General features: G+C 33.7%; 1 protein-coding gene across 1 annotated transcript; it reads right to left on the bottom strand.

Moving 5' to 3' along the window:
• Nucleotides 1–1,082: 1,082 nt before the first annotated feature.
• LOC134266743 (magnesium-dependent phosphatase 1-like) lies at nucleotides 1,083–19,617 on the bottom strand. Its single transcript, XM_062748967.1, has 6 exons — nucleotides 19,276–19,617; nucleotides 9,481–9,547; nucleotides 7,326–7,436; nucleotides 5,458–5,565; nucleotides 3,039–3,130; nucleotides 1,083–1,977 (listed from the first exon to the last, which is right to left on the bottom strand). The coding sequence occupies exons 1-6, from the start codon at nucleotides 19,328–19,330 to the stop codon at nucleotides 1,589–1,591; spliced, it is 822 nt and encodes a 273-aa protein (XP_062604951.1). The 5' UTR covers nucleotides 19,331–19,617; the 3' UTR covers nucleotides 1,083–1,588.
• Nucleotides 19,618–19,861: the final 244 nt, after the last annotated feature.

The raw sequence follows: 19,861 nt of genomic DNA, 5'->3' as shown, positions 1-19,861 counted from the left end.
TTTAGAATTTAGAATAAACAAGAACTGTTGACTTTAACAACGTTTAACATGTATATCATCACCGATTATGACGTAATGTCTTTTTAGTCATGTGACATGTGCCCTGTCTCCCCTTAAGCAAATTTTATTTATTAATTTTTTGTAATGAAATTAATTCAATATTTAATTTAATGACCTCCTCCCAACACACACACACACACACCCTCTCACACCCTCCCTCACACACACACACAAAGTACATTAAAGTTGATGCAATAAAATGTTGTTTTTTCTGAGGGTATAAATGCAAAACAAACTATATGAGACACACATTATTTCAACATTTCGAAGAAAATTACAGAAAAAAACTTCGCGAAAACATATTTGTTTAAAAAAAAATCCCTGTGATACTGAATAATGGAATTTGTCTTAAGACTTGTCTTAAGATATCTTATACTTAAGATAGTTTTGTGAAACAGCAGTGACAAATCTTACGATTGTCATAAGTCAGATCTTATATGATCGTAACATCTATCTTAGGACAAATCTTACGATAGTTTTGTGAAACGGGCTCCAGAAAATTCAGAGTAGACACGTTCGAAAGCAAAACAAACACACAGTATATTGTCAGTCCGTGCAGTTGTGGTAAGCAGACTGTGACGATTGAACGCACCCGGTGAATTCTAAATATAAACAATAACAGATCTCGAGCCCTGTTTACAAAAACTGTGTACATAACACGAGTGTGCTCGATTTGCTAAACTCTGTACGCATCTCTTAGTTCGGAATGACAATACTTGTGAAGGTGTTTTGCTTTCTAACATTTCTACTCTGAATAAAATTATTTTTCTTGATAAAAGTTTTAATATTTCTCATTAAAACACATCAAAATTGCCACTTTTCCTAAGGATTAAGAATAAAGTTAAAATTTGTGAAAGTGCAAGGATGTGTCAATCAAACCCGCCAAAAAATTGAAAGTTTTAATAACTTTTAAATGAAATAAGATTTTTAATTAATTTTTGTGTGAAATGCTATTAAAATATATAATTCGTGATATTATACAGAAAAAATATTAACTTCAAATCTGTGTCCAAGTACTTTAAATCAGATTTGACTGAAGGGGCACATCATCATGAAAAAAATAAGCATCAGTTTACAAGGATGTTAATAAATAAGTTTATGTATGATAAAATGTGTCAAAATGAATAAACCTTTCCTAATGAACAAGGCAAGAGAAACCGCGTCATATAATATCAACTTCGACAATAGATAAAACATCAACAGGTTTAAATTATTCACAAGTTAAAAGTTTCATTGCTGGTACTCTAATTATTAAAATATATGATACACGAATACTACGCAAACAATTATTTTGTTGAGTGCATTTGAAAATTTTAATTTCATAACTTAAAGATGGAATTCTAGATAAAATAGCATATATCAATACCTTCTATCTTAATTCTTAAATGAAAATTATATACTACTTTGGAAATATAAATGATTGTAAACTACCTTCATTTGGTTTCTCAAGACCTTTTTCTAAATAATAATAATCTATTTTCACACCTAAATTAGCACTTCAATATCAAATCTGTCGTTTATAGTCGCACTAATTTTCTACAATCTCGGGGCACGAAATCAATTTTTTGTCCTGTAAGGATTGTGGGATACTGAGCGCAGGCGCAGACATGCGTCGTCCGCGCAGGCGTATTGCTCTGTCAATAACTGGCGGGACATCGTAAGTGATGGAGGCTCGTGAACCACGGCGACGATGCACATAAATAACAGTCGTTTCTGATTGGGATTCATCTGAATCCACGCTGTTCAAAGACAAGGTGCTGCTGCTTGTATTGGTACCAGTCCCACTGCCATTGTTGTTATTGATTCCGTTCGAAATACCAACTGACACCTCATTCTTATGATTCTCTGCAAACGCGCGAAAAGCTTCTTCCAAGATTTCTTCTGAAACCCCTCGGTTTGCCCAAATGCAGGTGACACCTAAAATGTCATATAAAATGATATCGGGAGAAAAATACACTTAAATGAATATGCTTTTTTTCAAATAATAATACTATATAATGTAGAGCTGTGAATAAATATTAAGCACAACGTTATATACGTTATAAGAAATTGATAAAATTACATGTATGTAAAGGTTTTTCTGTAATATAATATTAAATAGATATCAATAGAGTCCCCTCCTAACTGCAATATCCGTAGTCCAGGGGCAATGATATTCAAAACTGAGAGATCCACTGTAAAAATGCTCTTAATTTGCATTACACAGACGGGAAATTTTTTTTTATTGTGTGCACTATAAATTCATCAATGGCCCGCCCAGAAACCCTGATGAGTTGGCCATGAATTTTACCATTAGAATGTGGATGCAAAGGAACCCTTACTCATCATAAATAGCATTATATTAACACACGGATAAGACAAGGAGTTTTTAGAGGATGTATGTATTTTTGTTACAAATTTGATAAGTAGAGCCCCATTCTAACTCGCCCCAGAACCCCTAACCCTGATGCCATGATGAAATTTCACAATTTTTTTAGAGGGCGAAATGCCCTCTAAATTATCAACGCAAACACCTTGATGTATCGGGGGAAAGATGATTTTAAACATAGGAATATTTTTTACGGTTATAGCTCCCAATCCTCAGAGACCATGGAACTCACAGCATTGATACCCCTTTAGTCATTATACATCATGGTTGAAATTCGTCATGTGGTTAAGAGAAGAAAGCTGACGATGTTCAAAAGTTACATGTAACGAACGACAAAGAACAAAAGCAAATTGCAATACATGTAGGTGTTTCTCGAGATTCGGTTGACCTAAAATGCTGCATTTAGAAAATACTAATTTTATTATTTTGTTACCAAGAGTTACATGTATCATTAACCGAATATTAATCGTTTGTGTTTAATAGATTGCATCATTTGGTGTTGCAAAACAAATTGTGAGAAACAAATAGCGTTTATCTAGAAATTTATAAATCAGGGAATGGGGATAAATTTGTGAGATATAGACTAAATAAATACATGCATTATTGTTACCTAAGCAGGTATGTGCCACTTCTGAGAGATGATCTCGCTCGTCATCGAAAAACATCATGTCAGGAAAAGCGATCCCGCTGTCTTTTTTAATACTGAAACAGACAAAGAAATTTGAATTTCCACTCGTGACATTTCTGTCGGCTTTAAATTGCATCCCCCTCCTATCCTTGATTTTCATCAACAATCAAATCATTAGATTTAAATTAAAAAAATAATTTGGAATTTGAGCCATTGCTTCCTTTTTTTCTGAAATATATATCATTTTTAATCAAGAATTCAAGATATAAGAAAATTATATCTCTACACAAAACTGAAGATACGAAATTAAAAGAATGAAGTATGATTCCTCTTGATTCTGATGGCGTTTAACTTTTCAATCTTCTATTTCCCTTATTCATGTAGCAATGTTCCCTTGTCATCATATTTTATGTCGAACATCTTCTAAATACTGTAGATTCCTTATTTTTCGCGAGTACTTATTATCGCGAATGAGCTCCACAACGTTAAATCGCTAGAATAATAAATCGCGAATGGACGGTTGGTCAAGAGATTTTACTTAGATTTCAGCACCATAAAAATAAAGGCGAGTATTTTTATTTCGCGTGTGGTGCTTCTCGCGAAATTACGCGATAATTAATTCCACGCGTATATTAAGGAATCTACAGTAGATAGGAGTTATTTACACACAAGTTGATGAAACGTAAATATGAACAGTTTTCTTTAAGGTCATCATTTCGCGAATTCTACAGTCGATACATTGACTTTGTCAGAAAATATACAATATATCATTAAGCAAATGCTGATTTATAAATGTTTTGATTCCAATGGTTAGGCACTATTTACACGCTTAATTGCCTACAATAAAGTTATTATTTTTCAAACAATATATAGTGAATACCCTGTAACAGAAAAAATTATCTTAGTTTGTATCCATTTGTTAATTTATAAATAAAAATAGGAAGAATGGGTGGATCTTAATTCGTATAATAGACGTGTACATGTATGCCTGTCAAGATGGAATGGGTTTCCTAGCACATTACAATGTTTAGATGTTGCGATTCTATGTACAGATGTGTCCTTGTGATTTAAACACCTCAAGCAATTAATTAATTTATTTATTGAAATATTTTTATGATGTTTCAAATAGTAATTAACAATGTTAACAAAGATGTTTACAGATTTATTACAAATATCAACAAATATTAATGACCCCACCATTTGCCATTATGATGATCTGAGCTGACAAGTAGCTGTCGACCACATGCAAGAAGAATGCATACTACGTGAAACACGTAATAAAAAGCTATGTGTATTCATCTGGACGGGTTAGTAAGGTCAGTTGAGTTTACGCCAGGTAAACAACAATCGTTTTTAAATGGAAATGCCAATTTTGAAAATACTTTTAATTACCTAAATTGAGCTAACTGAGGTACAATTTTCTCCTTTCATATATAGGTAGTTCTTAATTTTTAAAAAAAACTGACCAGCAGAAAATTAAAAGTGAACTCCACTGTGCTCACGCTCTTTTATGCGTGCGTGTTTGGGGGGAGGGAGGGGGTCTGGACTAAAATGAATGGCAGTTGGATGTTAACTGATTTTAAGTTGTATATTTATTTTCACTTACTTGTATTCCTTGATGGTACATTAATCCAAGATTAAGTATACATGTATATACCAATTCAAAACTTTGATTATCCATTTTGGCCCTAACTTACCTTTAGGGGACATAGCTTGAGCAAACACTACCTTACATGTAGAACGCTTCAATATCAATATGTACCGTTCTTAAGAAAAAGATTTTTCCCTCTAGATTCCCATGTAAAACGGTGGCCCCACCTTGGTTGTCATAAATAAACTTGAATCTACATTATGTAATAAAGATTTCATATTAGTTTTAACATATAGTGTATCCAGCCCAATAATTTTTGAAAAGATTTTTAAAAGATGATACCGAAGTTTTACCGAGTCTAAATTATCTCCAATTGGAGGAAGGTCTGGCCCTTTATTTAAACAAACTTGAATCTCCTTCATCAAAGGATGCTTTTTGGCAAGTTTGTTCGAAATTCACCCTGTGGTTCTTGAGAAGAAGTTAAAAATGTGAAAAGTTTGCAGACGCCAGACAAATTGTGAGCAGAAAATCTCACTCGAGTTTTCAGCTCATGTAGGCTTTTAAAGGAGTATTGTGTGTTTCAGATAATAAATATGGATTGAAAGATAGAAATTGAAAAACTAATAATTATAATTATGTTTTTTTATTTTCTTGTTTGCCGAAACATGGGCATTTTTCACCTTTTGTTTGTCCGTTTGCCTTAATTCTTTTTCTCATTTTTCAAGAAATGATTTATCACTGCCTTATTTATCTCAACCATTTTCGTAGGATTTGAACATGCCTTAATACAGAATATATAATATTACTTACTTTAGGAAATGTGTTATTTTGGATCCAGGATAGATTTCTATGTAATCAAAGAATTTGTTCCATCCAAAGAAATTCACAAGGCGTTTCACCTCCTCCTTGTTGAAAGCTCTGAAAAAATAAACCAATTTTTTTTTTAATTAAACAATTTGTGTGATGGAAACGGAAATACTTAATCGTAATTCATTTAAATATCCTTTTTCGTATTTTCAGATCTTGAGTTTGTATTGGAAATCTTGTCTGTAGTTAAATGAAAATAGTTTCAATTTTTTGGGCAACCATAACGCTTTAATCTTGATTATACAAGGAAGTGTTCAAAAATGCCCATGAAAAAAAAATATTCACGCGATATGTACCAAAATGGTCATTTATTACAAATAATAATATTTCTATATCCCTACTTCTAGATAAATCCTGTTACTTCTACATTAAGCCTATAAAAACGTACGAGTTTTGGACAAATTATCTACCTGAGTAAGGATATAGTGATTATGAGGGATTAAAGAGGTTGGGTGGTTGTGGCCATTTTGATACTATTATGATCTCCTTTAGAAGAAGAGCTCCATATAAAGATATAACAAAATGATAAAATTTTAAAACTAAAATTTATGAATTTTTTCTTTGTCAAATGATAGTTGACAGCTTAAGATATCATATCCCAAAATTTAAGTTATATCTGGTGGTTAATAAACAAAAAATTTGTTGACCGCCTAGCCTCCTTAAGATTAGAAAAAAATTATTTAAGCTGTCATTTTTATATGAAACATGTTGAGTTTATCGATTATAAAGAGTTATTTGTGCTGTGTTTTTGGAATTCGGAACATCGAGTAAGTATCACCAAGTAAGTGTCGATAATGTATGTGATTAATTGATTTAATTTCAGGTGATGTATTAATCTTAACCTTTTTAATTTATTCCTTGACTTTGAAATCATTCATTACAATAAAGATTTCCTATTTAATTGAAAGTTTTAATTACAAATCCATTTCAAGTCTAAAAGCGCACCAGGTTTTGATAATTAAGAAAAAAGTGCATTTTCGTGAAAAATCACAAGATACATGTATTTCTGAATATGAGGGACTTACTCATTCTAATAAAGATTAAGCAGCAGCTTAGTATCATGAAGGGAAAAATTTATTTCATTTTTTTAAAAATATATAAATAAGTTATAACTATATCCTTGAAGGATGTCAGAAACTCGGTTATTTGGTTAAATGTCTATATGCTGCTGCAATGTGTATATGCTCAAATGCATGATTTAAGTATTTCCCTCTAACTGCAGAGAATAAAAGCGCATCTCTGTTTCACATCCAACTTCTTTCGCTCCCTGTTTATGAGTCATTTTCTGCAGAAACATATGCGAGTTCATCAATCACGGCAAAATCATCATTGATATTCATTGACAATGATTGCATACTTTTACTTTTCTTTTAAACATTCACAATTTGTTTAAATGCCACATCATAACATTTGCTATTTATTTAAAAGAACAAAATATACATTTGGCAATCCGAATGTTATATAATTCAAGTGTCATTTGTTTAAAATGAAGAGTGTACAAGTGTACTTTTAGATTTTTATGCCCTTCGTGACTATCAAGGGCATCTTTCAAAGTCTCTAAGCACAAGTAACGCATGTCTGAAAAAGCAACATCCATAACTTAACTGAGATGTAAACACTTCAACAGTTGTCCTATTGCCTCACTGATACAATATGCTCAAACAATCTTGTGTAATAAAACATAATGACTATGGAATAGCTGGTTCACAAATGAAGTTGTTATGCAATTTAGCGTATTTTTTGTGACTTGCTTGATTATTGTTAAGAGAGAAGATATTTTTCCCCAGAAGAACGCTGGTCATTTAACTTACTCTGATGCTACAGCGAGTTTGTAACCCTCATTATGAAGTCTGTGTAAAATTGGATCGATGTCTGGGAATGCTTTTACCTCTCGACTGCAGGCGTCAAATACTTTACCATCTCTGAAAAGACATGACACTTTACAAATGAACTATATCAAATATTGCAATTTCTCGAAATTTCCCTTAGAAAAACGAAGAGTTTATGCTCTTAAACATGTACAGGAATTGCTGAAAAATATGTTCTTCAGTTTAGTACAAGAACTGTGTAATTCTAAAGTCATTTTAAAGTAGGACAACATTTTTGGTTTTAGGGCATACAGGATTGTTAGGAACCCTTTAAGATAAAGTAACAAGATGTACAGCATTTTTTTAAACAAGAGGCCCATGGACCTTATAGGTCACCTGAGTATCATGTATCAACTTTCCAACTAATGAATTTGGTTTGTGATTTAAACTAGGTGCCATGAAATTCACGATTTTGAAATAGGCACGATTTTTCATTTTAAATATACACGTAGCATGTTTTAAGCTTGATTTCTTAATAACAGGAGGTAGAGTAGGGGAGCAAAGAAAAAATCCATTTTCATTAATCAGCAATACTAAACAATAATCAGTAGTGCCCTCACCCCATAGGAACCCCTGTCCTGGCTACACGTTTCAAAATTTGGAAAAGGCACTCTTGCTCATAGATTTCAAAGCATTAATTCATTTTCAGTATATAATCATTAGATCCCCCAACCCTCGGTACCCTTGACCTAGGGGTTTCGCTATTCATAATTCTGGAAGGGCCCTTGTTCATCATAAATAATATACTGAGATCATCACAATAATACCCAGGAGCAGAGAAGATTTTCAAAGAATTCATGCAGTTCCATTATACAATCATTAGACCTCTGCCATAACACCAGAACCCCTGACCCAGGGGCCATGAAATTCACAATTTTGGAAGAGTTAAACTTCTTCGTCATAACTACTGTAGACGTACTTTTACCGCAGGGTCATAATTCCGCGGAATCTCAATTTCTGTTTAATCCGCAGGTAGAAAATTAAGCGGATTTTCTAGATTGTCATTATATGCCTTACATTTATACTAAGTACGCTTGGACAAATTTCCGCGGAAAATTTGTGACCGCGTACATAGCGTAAATTGATACCATGCGGAAAAAAGTACTTCTACAGTATGTGCAAAGTTAATTTGTTTAATACCCAGGAGCAGAGGAGATGAATTTCAAATAATTTATGCATTTTCACTTAATCACCATTACATCCTCACCCTAAAACCAGAAAACCTGACCCAGGGGCAATGAAGTTCACTATTTTGAAAGAAGCATTCTTCCCTTTTTTAACTATGAAAATAGTTCATTGGTTTAATACCAAGGAGCAGAGAAGATTTTCAAACAATTCATGCATTTTCACTATATAATCATAGAGCCCTGCCTTAACACCAGAGCCTTAGGGGCCATGGATTTCACACTTTAGGTAGAGGGCTCAATGCATGTTACAATCAAGCCTATGCTTTGACTAATTGATGTCCAGGAGTAAAGTGGAGGTTTTTTTAATTAGATTTTTACCCCATCCAAAAGGCCGAGGGGGGGGGGGGGGAGACATGAATTTCACAGTTTTTGTTCTTCTTCACCCATAGTTGCTCTATTCCAAATTTGGTTGAAATTAATTCAGTGGTTCCAGAGATTGACGTTAAAATTTTTCGAAAAGTTTATGACCGATTAACAACGAACAAGGCATCGAACCTTGTTCTCTAGCTTTCCTTTCAATACTAGAAGAACAATACGCTTTTGAGATAAATTACATTCAAAACCCCCTCTTTGAAAATAATGTTTGCTGGAGAAGACAACCTATATCATGTTCTTCATTTGAACATCAAGGTTCTATTTGTAATTTACCTATGAAATTAAATTGAATATGAAGTCAAAAACATGATTAAATAGTAACATCATCGTCGAAAGTCCTGTCCAGTTATGGAATTCTCAAATCAGGTCATTAATGATCTGTTTGCACTGAAAAAACGAACCTTTCAGGCGTAATGTATTTTAGAAGCTCTGTAACTTTGCTATTTAGTTAATACGTTCATTTTGTTTTTCCGTTCATTTTAGTATAAAAATTATACAGATCAACCCGAGAGTGAGAGTTTTATAACACGCCTTACCTCGTTCTGTTAAAAGGTGGCTCGACATTCACTTTTCTATCCACCCAGAAAGGCCATAATGTGTAGTCTGAAACGATGATCAAACAATAGGAATACAATCATATTTATTAATTATTAAATATTTTACAGGGTATTGGATATAAATTGCAAAAAAATGATCTTCAGAATAATCTATTATCTTTCATGCATCTGCTTGAGGTTACAACCAAGAACAAAGGCATGTTTATTGTTTCTTGACATGATTCTTCTTAATTGTTTTGCTAACTTTGACTAACTATCCAAATAAAAACACTATCAAAAAATATGCATCGCAGTAGATGTGATAATTTCAAGATAAGTAAGCAGGACAAAAGAATTTGTAAAGTGTGTTGACCCGCTGTTAGAGTATTCCAGCATGCTGCAGTTCGCCCACACCTACAGTTGCCATCATCGTCTGCTAATCGTAGCCTTCTGGTAGTGATCATTTATACCAGTGGGTTGTAATGTATTAAGCTCATTTCGCCATACTCCTAATGATGGTTGTCTATAACTCAGTCTTCAATGTCCAGCGTAATATTTAGCACTAATTAACATTAAACTATGTTGCTTTCTAAGTTAAAAAAAAAATAGTCCTAATTGTATATATATTGTTAGTTTGCTTGACGAAAATTTTCCACTCGAATGCTTGCCGATGGAAAGCTGCAAATTTTAATCTATAATGGCAATTGTGCAGTAGGGGACCTTTTTCGTGCCAGCATATACTTTGACTTGGGACCTCGGAAAATGGTCTCATCCGTAGGACTATAACTATTTCGAAATATTGTGTGAATGATCAAGATCGAGATGCATCATAAAGACGTTTCATTGATTGAATCGGAATATACATACATGTAATACCTTTGAGACCTCAGCTTGTTTATTGAAAAAATCTCAAAACTTCAGAACACTTTAACAACTTTTACAAAGATTTTATATAATTTGGTTTAAGTGCAAATCGAACGTTTTTGATTTATATTTATGTGGTTTGAACTTCGATTGCCAAAAAGGTTAAACAAGCACTGTAGAGCCTTACCACAATTATTGATAATTCTATAACGCTAATATTTCAAAGTGATAAACAACTCGTTAAGCAGTTTCTCACAGGCCACCGGGAGATCATTGCATTGTTTACAGAACACTATGTGGTACTGCCGTTTATCAGTGGTATTTGAGAGAGCATATAACTTTGGTGGGAAGTACTTGATAAAAATAATTCTCTTACACATTTATGCCAGATTAAGTCAGTGGCGGATTTATAATTCTCACAATATTTGACAAATCGATGTTTTTTGGTGTGGCTGTGGGCCCCCATGCCTCAGATTTCTGGATCCGCCACTGTAAGTCATGTGAATTCGCGTGAAAATAACTTACGATACAACGATACTATATTTTCTAAATTGAAGTGAGCCAGAAAATATGATAGTATATTGGAAGGAAATAGGTACATATTTATGATGGGGAAACACCTCGTTTTATATGATGCATTGTAAACGGTTTGTGTCATAAAAATAAGATGGGCTCAATTTTCAAGACAACGAACAAATTACTAACATATGCTTATTTTGTCAAGGTACCAAACTATTCAACGTATGTCTTAGGGAATAAAAAAACAGAAGTCTCTGTCGAGACTGTAGCTCTACTGGTTTGTACTTATAACAAAGGATGAGAAAAGAAGCCATTGCCATTAGACCAAAACTGTAGAAGGTGTAGCGTTTTAAAGGAATTTCACAGAAAATTCTATTGTTAGTAACAATGGCAACACCGTTCATCGATGAAATCAAAGTCTGATGAATTCGCATGTTTTATTACTCATCTGCTACAGGTGTATGTCTATGTTGTTTTTGGAGACCAGGTTTTCCAACAATCTATTGGAATTCCCATGGGTACCAATTGCGCTCCGTTATTAGCAGACCTATTTTTGGAAGCAAAATTTGTGCAAAATCTTAGGCGTTAAAAGAAGAAAAACACTTGCTGTGGCCTTCAACTCGACAATTAGATATATCGATGACGTACTGTCAATTAACGATGGTAATTTCCATTCTTATGTCGCTACGATATATCCTGGTAAGCTTCAGATAAAAGATACCACATAGTTTAATAAACTTTTACACTAATTTTGTATATGTTTTATATATAATTAGTCTTGTTTGATTTTGATTGTACATATATTCATACAGAAGTTCGTAATGCTTGTAATATGTGTGAAATTTTCAATTAAAAAAAAAAGATACCACAGAGTCTGACATATCTGTTTCATATCTAGATATTTTACTTGAATGAAAGAAAAAGTGAGCAAGCTCACATACCCCACGCTCACCCAAAAGTCGAAGTGCTGAAATTCCCGGAAAAAATAAAGGAATCGGAATTTCCTGGTAATATGCACATCTACACATTGTGTCCTAAATATCTGCAAAGTTTGACGAAATTGTGTGCAGGAAATTGTTGTGCTGACAAACTGTTCATCTCTATATTCAAGATATAACCGAAAATCTAAGTGGAAAAATGCAGAAATTCGCAGAATATAAAGAAATCGAAATTTCCTGGTAATATGCACATCTACACATTGTGTCCTTAATATCTGCAAAGTTTGACGAAATTGTGTGCAGCAAATTGTTGTGCTGACAAACTGTTCATCTCTATATTCAAGATATGACCAAAAATCTAAGTTGGAAAGTGTGAAAATTCCCGGAAAAAATAAAGGAATCAGAAATTTCCTGGTAATATACACATCTACACATTGTGTCCTAAATATCTGCAAAGTTTGACGAAATTCTGTGCAGCGGTTTATGAGGAGTTGCGCTGACAAAAAAAAAAGAACTGACTGACTGACTGACTGATGGATGGGTCAAAAACATTATACCTCATGCAACTTGTTGCGTGGGGTATAAAAAGACTTAATGGTAATCTAACAACCAAGCTCTATGATAAACGTGATGACTTTTCTATCGTCAACTTCCCTTTCTTATGCAGCAGTATACCTTCATCACCTGCATACGGAGTTTACAAATCTCAGTTGATTAGATACGCAAGAGCATGCTCCACGTATGAACAATTTCTACAACGAGGTAAATTATTTGCAAACAAGTTGATGAAACAAGAATTTCAGCAAGCTCGTTTAAAGTCATCATTTCGTTAGTTCTATGGTCGATACTATGACCTTTTCAGCAAATACAATTCATCATTGAGTCAAATGCTGACTGACGTTTTTATACTAATTGTTAGTCCATTATTTATACACTGAATTGACGACCCCGTTATTTCCCGATCATGACAAGGAGCACACGACAGGTGTGACCGGTCGGCAGTGGATGCTCACTCCTCCATGGCACCTGATCCCACCTCTGATGTTTTAGAGGTCCGTGTTTGCTCTGCTCCTACTTTGTATTATTTTATAGACTTTTGATCTGGAATACTGTTCGATATCTTTATATGTTTCATAGTATAGACCAGTTAGCACTGTTTGCTAAATCGCTGCTGTGCATACTCTTGTACAGAAGTTTAATAGCAAAGTACTTTGTTTACATTGAAAATGTTATCATACAACTTTTAACATCAATTTTGAAGGAATCACATTTAGGCATTCCACGCAAATGAACAAAGACTGGTAACATGGATTTAAGTAATTCAATTACCGTCCATTTCCCATTTAGACACATTAACATCAAGACGAATCTTTGATGTTGTTTAAATCTGAAGACAAAATGCATTCTCAGAAACTTGTCTTTGAACTAAGCCATTGTTTAATAGATATCAAGGTTAAAGCTCTATATTTAACTTCGCGTATCTAGGACAATTATTTTGGATATCGGGGTGACCTAGAAGTCTAAATGTCCGTAGAAACCTAGATTTGAAAAAGCACATAACTCTTATGTTAATCGCGATAAACGGTAAGGAAACGTCTTAACAGGAAATGATAATTACACTTTATCTGATAACACGTTTCTATCAATAGTAATTTAACTAATTATGGATGGGTTTCATTTGACTCAGATATATTATGTTTTGATTTCTCCAATATTATCAATTTATCATATCGTATTTAGCCTCCACCTAGCGTGCCTCCAAAGATGCGGAATATGGGTCATTTAGTTTGAGTTTTAGAAATTATCAATAAAACTTAACAGACTGTAAAAAATTCTGAATGGATCGAAACTGTCACCATATGTTACACAGACTCGATGAGAATGTTTATTTAAAACAAAAATATTGATAAACAACAACAAACAAAACGTCATATACTGAAGATAACTTAATTTTCGCGACACCTTATTTTCGCGAGATTGTCATTCATTCTTTATTAGCGAGACAAAATTTTCGCGAAATGTGTCATTGCTCTATACAATCTTATGGAATTTTATTATACGTGAAATTTTCGCGAGCATTCCCTCTCGCGTAATAACGCGAAAATAAAGTTCTCGCGAATAAAAAGTGATTTACAGTATAACGGTTAAAGAATTGTACATGTAGGACATTCATACTCTTAAGACATCTTCGCTAGCCAAGGGTTTAGGTCCGAAGCGGTGCGGACCGAAAACCCTTGGCTAGCGAAGATGACAAGAAGACTCATGGCAAATTCAAAGAAATTCATATACGAGTTATTAACTATCAACTTTCTTAGTTTAATACTCATCAGAACATTGTTATCTTTATAAGTAAGAAAGAGGCTTGTAGTATGAATATAATAAGTAACAACTTCTACTTTGTCTCTTTATGCCTGTGAAAACGACATCAAATATACTTGTCTAAAACATCTTTTTCGTCGAGTATGTGCCTGCGACCTTTCTTTTTGATTTTGTTAAGTTAGAACTTGAAAAATATTTTTGGAGATGTATAACACAATTGCAAAAGGCCATATATACAAATGATAATGTCTTTACAGTCCCTTGAAATACGAAGGCGACCTACTGCTGTTTTCGTCCAATTCTTCCTGTACAATTTAACTTTCTGGCTTCTTCTTTGGAAGTACCAAACCTTACCAATTTCAGCATGTGGCAAAAACCATCTAAGGGTGAAAGGGAATACTATACCTCAGTATTAACAAGGTCCCCGCCCCACCCCTAATTTGAATCCCTTGCAGAACGTTGAAAGTGGTTCTTTCAATGACACCGTATAAGTCGAGGTCTAGGCCCCTATAGCTAGTTTCGCAGCAGGTAGTTGTCATAAAAAAAGATCTTTTACATGAACTACTAAATAGCCCACCGAGCCGAATATTAGTTTAAGTTTGCAATCTACCTACGACAAGTGGTGATGTCTCCATATGAGTGAAAATGTTTAAGAGGGAAGTTTAACAACAACCAAACGACACATTATAACCAAATGTAATGTTTTTAACGCAATGTCTTTCTCGAGATTGACAGAAGGTATTTCTCTTTGGATTGACAAGAAATCGGTAGGTAACTAATAACAGTTTACTACCAGTACCAAAATTCCAGACGATGTTGTCGAGGTTGTTGCAATGTTCCCTGCTCGGCTTTATCCTCTAAATGACCCGTCAAAAGCGCTTATGGGCTTCTGTTGGAGAAGTGAGGGTACGCCACGTGCTGAATTAGTTTTTCAAATTGGGCAATAAAGAAGGCATGTGTGTCTATGTTATCTATGGTTTTGTCATAAAAACTCTTATCTTTTATAGATTACATGGATAATTCTAATGGTATCGCAATGAGTGTCTGATTTAATTATGACCTTTCCGACAGTTCATGGCGAACAGGTGACCTTAGAATTTTGTTTTCTTAGTTTCGAACTAAAAACAATCTTCCTTGGCGCCATTTTTTTTTTTAATATTTCAAATGTAAATATTAAAAATAACTTTGATTTTTTTTAATGCCGGTAGCAAATAGACAATTTTTTTCACCGGTTGATTATGGTTCGAGAAGAGTTTGGGGACATTCCAACTGATCGCTTCTCAATACATCTCGTTTAAGTGTTTTCGTGAACATTGCTGAATCTTCCGTCTCATATTTGCCGTTCATGGCCAAAGGTAATTTGTTTGTCAGCAAACACATTAAACGATCATCATTGTAATAGACAAGAAACAGTTATTCTGCCTTCAGAAAAGAATCCAAAATACTTTTGGAATGAAGATGGCTATTCCAGAACCTTTGATTTTTCAATACCTTTAAGAGTTTTCCGATGCAAGAATAGCAGCAAGATTTTTGATCGATGAAATAGTTGTTCATTTTAACCTTTCTTCCATATTCTTCATGTTGGTATTGCTTTTGCTTGCCGACGGATTAAAAAGTTCAGGGGAAAAATTTTGTTGCTTGCCTATAATTATATACAAAGAATAATTTACATATATGGCCAAGAGGAATGATCGATTAAAAAAAAAAACAATTGAGGCAATGACCACGACTAGAAATCAATTGAGTTAAAAACACTTTGGTATCCATTTATCATTTAAAGAAGTATATTAATATTCATCTTTATTATATGTATATCTGTTTATTAGTATTTATTTCACATATTTTCAATGATGACAAATATACAGAGGAACACTTTAATGGTGATAAATATTTTGCCCATTTTATGAATGGGGAAGTAATTAACTGCTACGTACCATGTTCTTAATTCCTTTTAATAAATGTGCAACTCAAATTTAGTTTCACAACCTATTTTGAGTAAATAAACAATCCTTAGATTAGCATAAGAGTGCAGCAGGCATTTTTAGCTCTACTGGTCAGAGACCAGAAGAGCTTATGCGATAGTAATGCGTCCGGCGTCCGTCTGTCTGTAAACAATTTTTCAAAACGCTACTCCTCCTACAATTTTAGTCTGATTTCAATATTACTTGGCACACAAGTAGACTACACTTAGATACATAGAATAGTGCATCGGTTTTTAATTTCGATGAACGGTGTTGCCATGGTTACTAAAAATAGAATTGTCTGTGAAATTCCTTAAAAACGCTACTCCTTCTACAGTTTTGGTCTGATTTCAATATAACTTGGTACACAAGTAGACTACACTAAGATACATAGAATAGTGCACGTTTTTTAATTTCATGAACGGTGTTGCCATGGTTTAAAAATAGAATTTTCTATGAAATTCCTTTATTCCTCCTACAGTTTTGGTCTGATTTCAATATAACTTGGCACACAAGTAGACTACACTAAGATACATAGAATAATGCATCGGTTTTTAATAAAAAATAGAATTTAAATTCCTTTAAAACGATTTTTGGTCTGATTTCAATATAACTTGGCACACAAGTTTACTACACTAAGATACATAGAATAGTGCATCGGTTTTTGATTTCGATGAAGGATGTTGCCATGATTACTGAAAATAGAATTTTCTGTGAAATTCCTTTAAAACGCTACTCCTTCTACAGTTTTGGTCTGATTTCAATATAACTTGGCACACAAGTAGACTACACTAAGATACATAGAATAGTGCATCGGTTTTGATTTCAATAAAAATAGAATTTTCTGTGAAATTCCTTTAACACTACTCCTTCTACAGTTTTGGTCTGATTTCAATATAACTTGGCACACAAGTAGACTACACTAAGATACATAGAATAGTGCATCGGTTTTGATTTCGGTGAACGGTGTTACCATGGTTACTAAAAATAGAATTTTCTGTGAAATTCCTTTAAAATACTACTCATTCTATAGTTTTGGTCTGATTTCAATATAACTTGGCACACAAGTAGACTAAAAAAAATTTTATTCAATATGTGCTCAATAAAATAGTTGATTTCATTTCTAGACACATTTTATTTAAAAAAAAAAAAGAAGATATTTCAAATGGCCATTTTTTTTTTAATTCATTATCGCGTTACTCGATACTAAAATATTTAGATATTATATTTATCTCATTTAACTATATTTTGTAAAGATACTTAATCTTTTTTGGAACAAGGAATTTAAGATGTTTACCAACACGTGCAATAAAGTATCTTGATGTTTCCCATGTGCAAAATTTCTTATGCGTCTTAAAGTTATTACCAGTTATCAAATAATTTATAGTTAAAACTAGTTACAGAGCTGCATGTTCGTAATTGAAACATGTAAAGGATATAGAGAATCACAGGGAGCATTCTGCAGAAGGTGAGGGATCTATCACCAATCCTGCACGGTCAAATCGTTAGATCTGAATCGTTTATGATAAGTAGGTAAAGCCCCTCTTTTCCTTATTCTTTAATCATCAAAAATAATCAGTTTCCCCTTTATCATTAGCAACCGAAACAGAATGAGGCCCAGCTGTTGTTAATTCGTGCTTGGATGAGGACGTATTCGCGGCTATAGTCTCCTAAATTATGTAATACTTTGCAGTAAAAAAAAAATATTTTATCAAATCAAGCCTACATTTCTATACTCTGTTCATTTTGAATTTTTTTTTTTACAAAAATGTTGCTTCTGGTGAATCTAATCCTAGCCGATAATTTGCGATGATGCGACATACCGGAATGTAATGACCGTTACGACTCTGAAGGATAAGCACGCTAGTCTCTATAAATTGTATGCCAGAAAATATCAATTTAGGTCACAAAATCAATTTCTGTACATTGGCGTCGGAAGCAAATTGAAAGTGGGGGGGGCTAAGTGTAATAAAAAAAAAAATTTTTGTACCTCCAAAAAAACCTGACAAGCAAAAAAAAAAAAAAAAAAAAAAGGGGGAAATGTCTATTTCCCAAATACGAAAATCCTATTTCGTAGGGGGGGGGGGGGGGGGGGTCACTCAAGCAATAATTTTCTTCCAAACACCACCACTTTCCCCTTTTTTAACCTATACTAAGACGTATCAGTGGAAAGTGGGGGGGCTAAACTTACGAAGAAATGTTCAATGTCTATACTAAGTACATATTTGAAAAAAAAAGTGGGGGGGCAACCCCCCCCCCCCCCCCCCCCCCCCCCCCCCGGTTCCGACGGCTATGCTGTATCTCTGACAAGCTGAAATCAACGATGTACAGAAATTAAGAACTTACAATATTTTCCATTATAACATACATTATACAAGTCTAACGCGCACTTTGAAAATTTGAATTTTAAGATCAAATTTAAAAAAATTACCTCGACAATACAAGTACCAATCTAATTAAAATTAGCTCGCTAGCGATCTAGTTGGAGGGGCTCAAAGATCTAATTTTAATTAAAAGTGTACTACTTAGTGGTTGTATTTCTCCCCAGAACTTCGCACTCTCCAAATAAGTAAGGAACCGGTGTTCTTTACATTCCAACGAGATTTTTCACTCGTGTAGAACGCCAGTGGCCGGAGGAAGCGAGCATAAGCACCAATACTTGACACTTATAACCAATGAGGAATGAAGAATCTTGTTTTATGCCAACATCTACTGCAATAGGAGTTGTCTTATCTTTTTGTACAGTGAAATATGTGGAGATTGTGCATTTCGAACCAATGTGCTATATCAAGATCAACACTCTAAGACGAAACTCTCCAACCACTGCACCACGTGTGAACTGATAACATAATATATATGTATAGCAAATATAAAATTTATGTTATGAAAACGAATGTCAGGTATAGATTTTATTTATGGCAAAACTATGTCTTACTCTACGATAGAGAGACAGACAGCAAGGGTGTATGCAAACATGTAGGCTAAGACAAGGACAAAGCAATTCACTGTCAATCTTAGTTCACCTATATTCCTAGACAGAGTTGTATACAAGAAGATACTAAATGCCATTGTTCATAAACTTTATACAAGGGAAACAAGAATCATAGCATACCAATATCAAGAGGTACAACAAAGTTTAACGATAAAAAAAATTCATCTTTAATATGATTAATTGCGAAAAATAAATAACTTACCAAGATCAAAGACAATCAACTTCGGTTTACGGACATTGTTGTTTTCTTGGTCCATGTCGAAATTCTGTTTAGATTATTAAGTCTGTACAGTCATATAATTTTACTGCCTATGTTCCAAAACACTATCTGCAAAAACAGACCATAATACAGCAAAGGTTAATTATTGATGGTCCTCCGAATTTTTATTTCCCTTCATATCCAACATTAAACTTTAACACTCAGGTCCGTTGATGACGAGAATACGAATTTTCTGCATGACAATATCTGTTTCCCCCACTGCAGTGACTGGAGTTTGAGATGGCGCGAAAATGAATATATCATTGAGGAATTGATTGAACACGTGATCACTAGAAGCGTTATGTCCAAAACAAACTTCCTCGCCGGATTTGTGAATGAAAGGAAAGAAAGTAATTATAAAAGCAAGAATAAGAATAAACATGAGCTCTGTTTTTAGTAGCATAGCCACAAGTAGTACTGTGGTCTTTCTGTTCAGAAACATTAACTTATAATGTTAAGTCGAATTTATGAGTAAACTAGTGGCTTTTTGTTTTCTTTATAAGAATTGAATATGTTCATTTTTCGTGAT

The sequence above is a fragment of the Saccostrea cucullata genome, unplaced genomic scaffold (assembly GCF_032062105.1).
Source record: "Saccostrea cucullata isolate Sc308-1 unplaced genomic scaffold, CSIRO_AGI_Scuc_v1 ctg271, whole genome shotgun sequence".
Classification (NCBI taxonomy): domain Eukaryota; kingdom Metazoa; phylum Mollusca; class Bivalvia; order Ostreida; family Ostreidae; genus Saccostrea; species Saccostrea cuccullata.
Note: the sequence above shows the minus strand (reverse complement) of the source record. Positions and strands in the feature narration are given on the sequence as shown.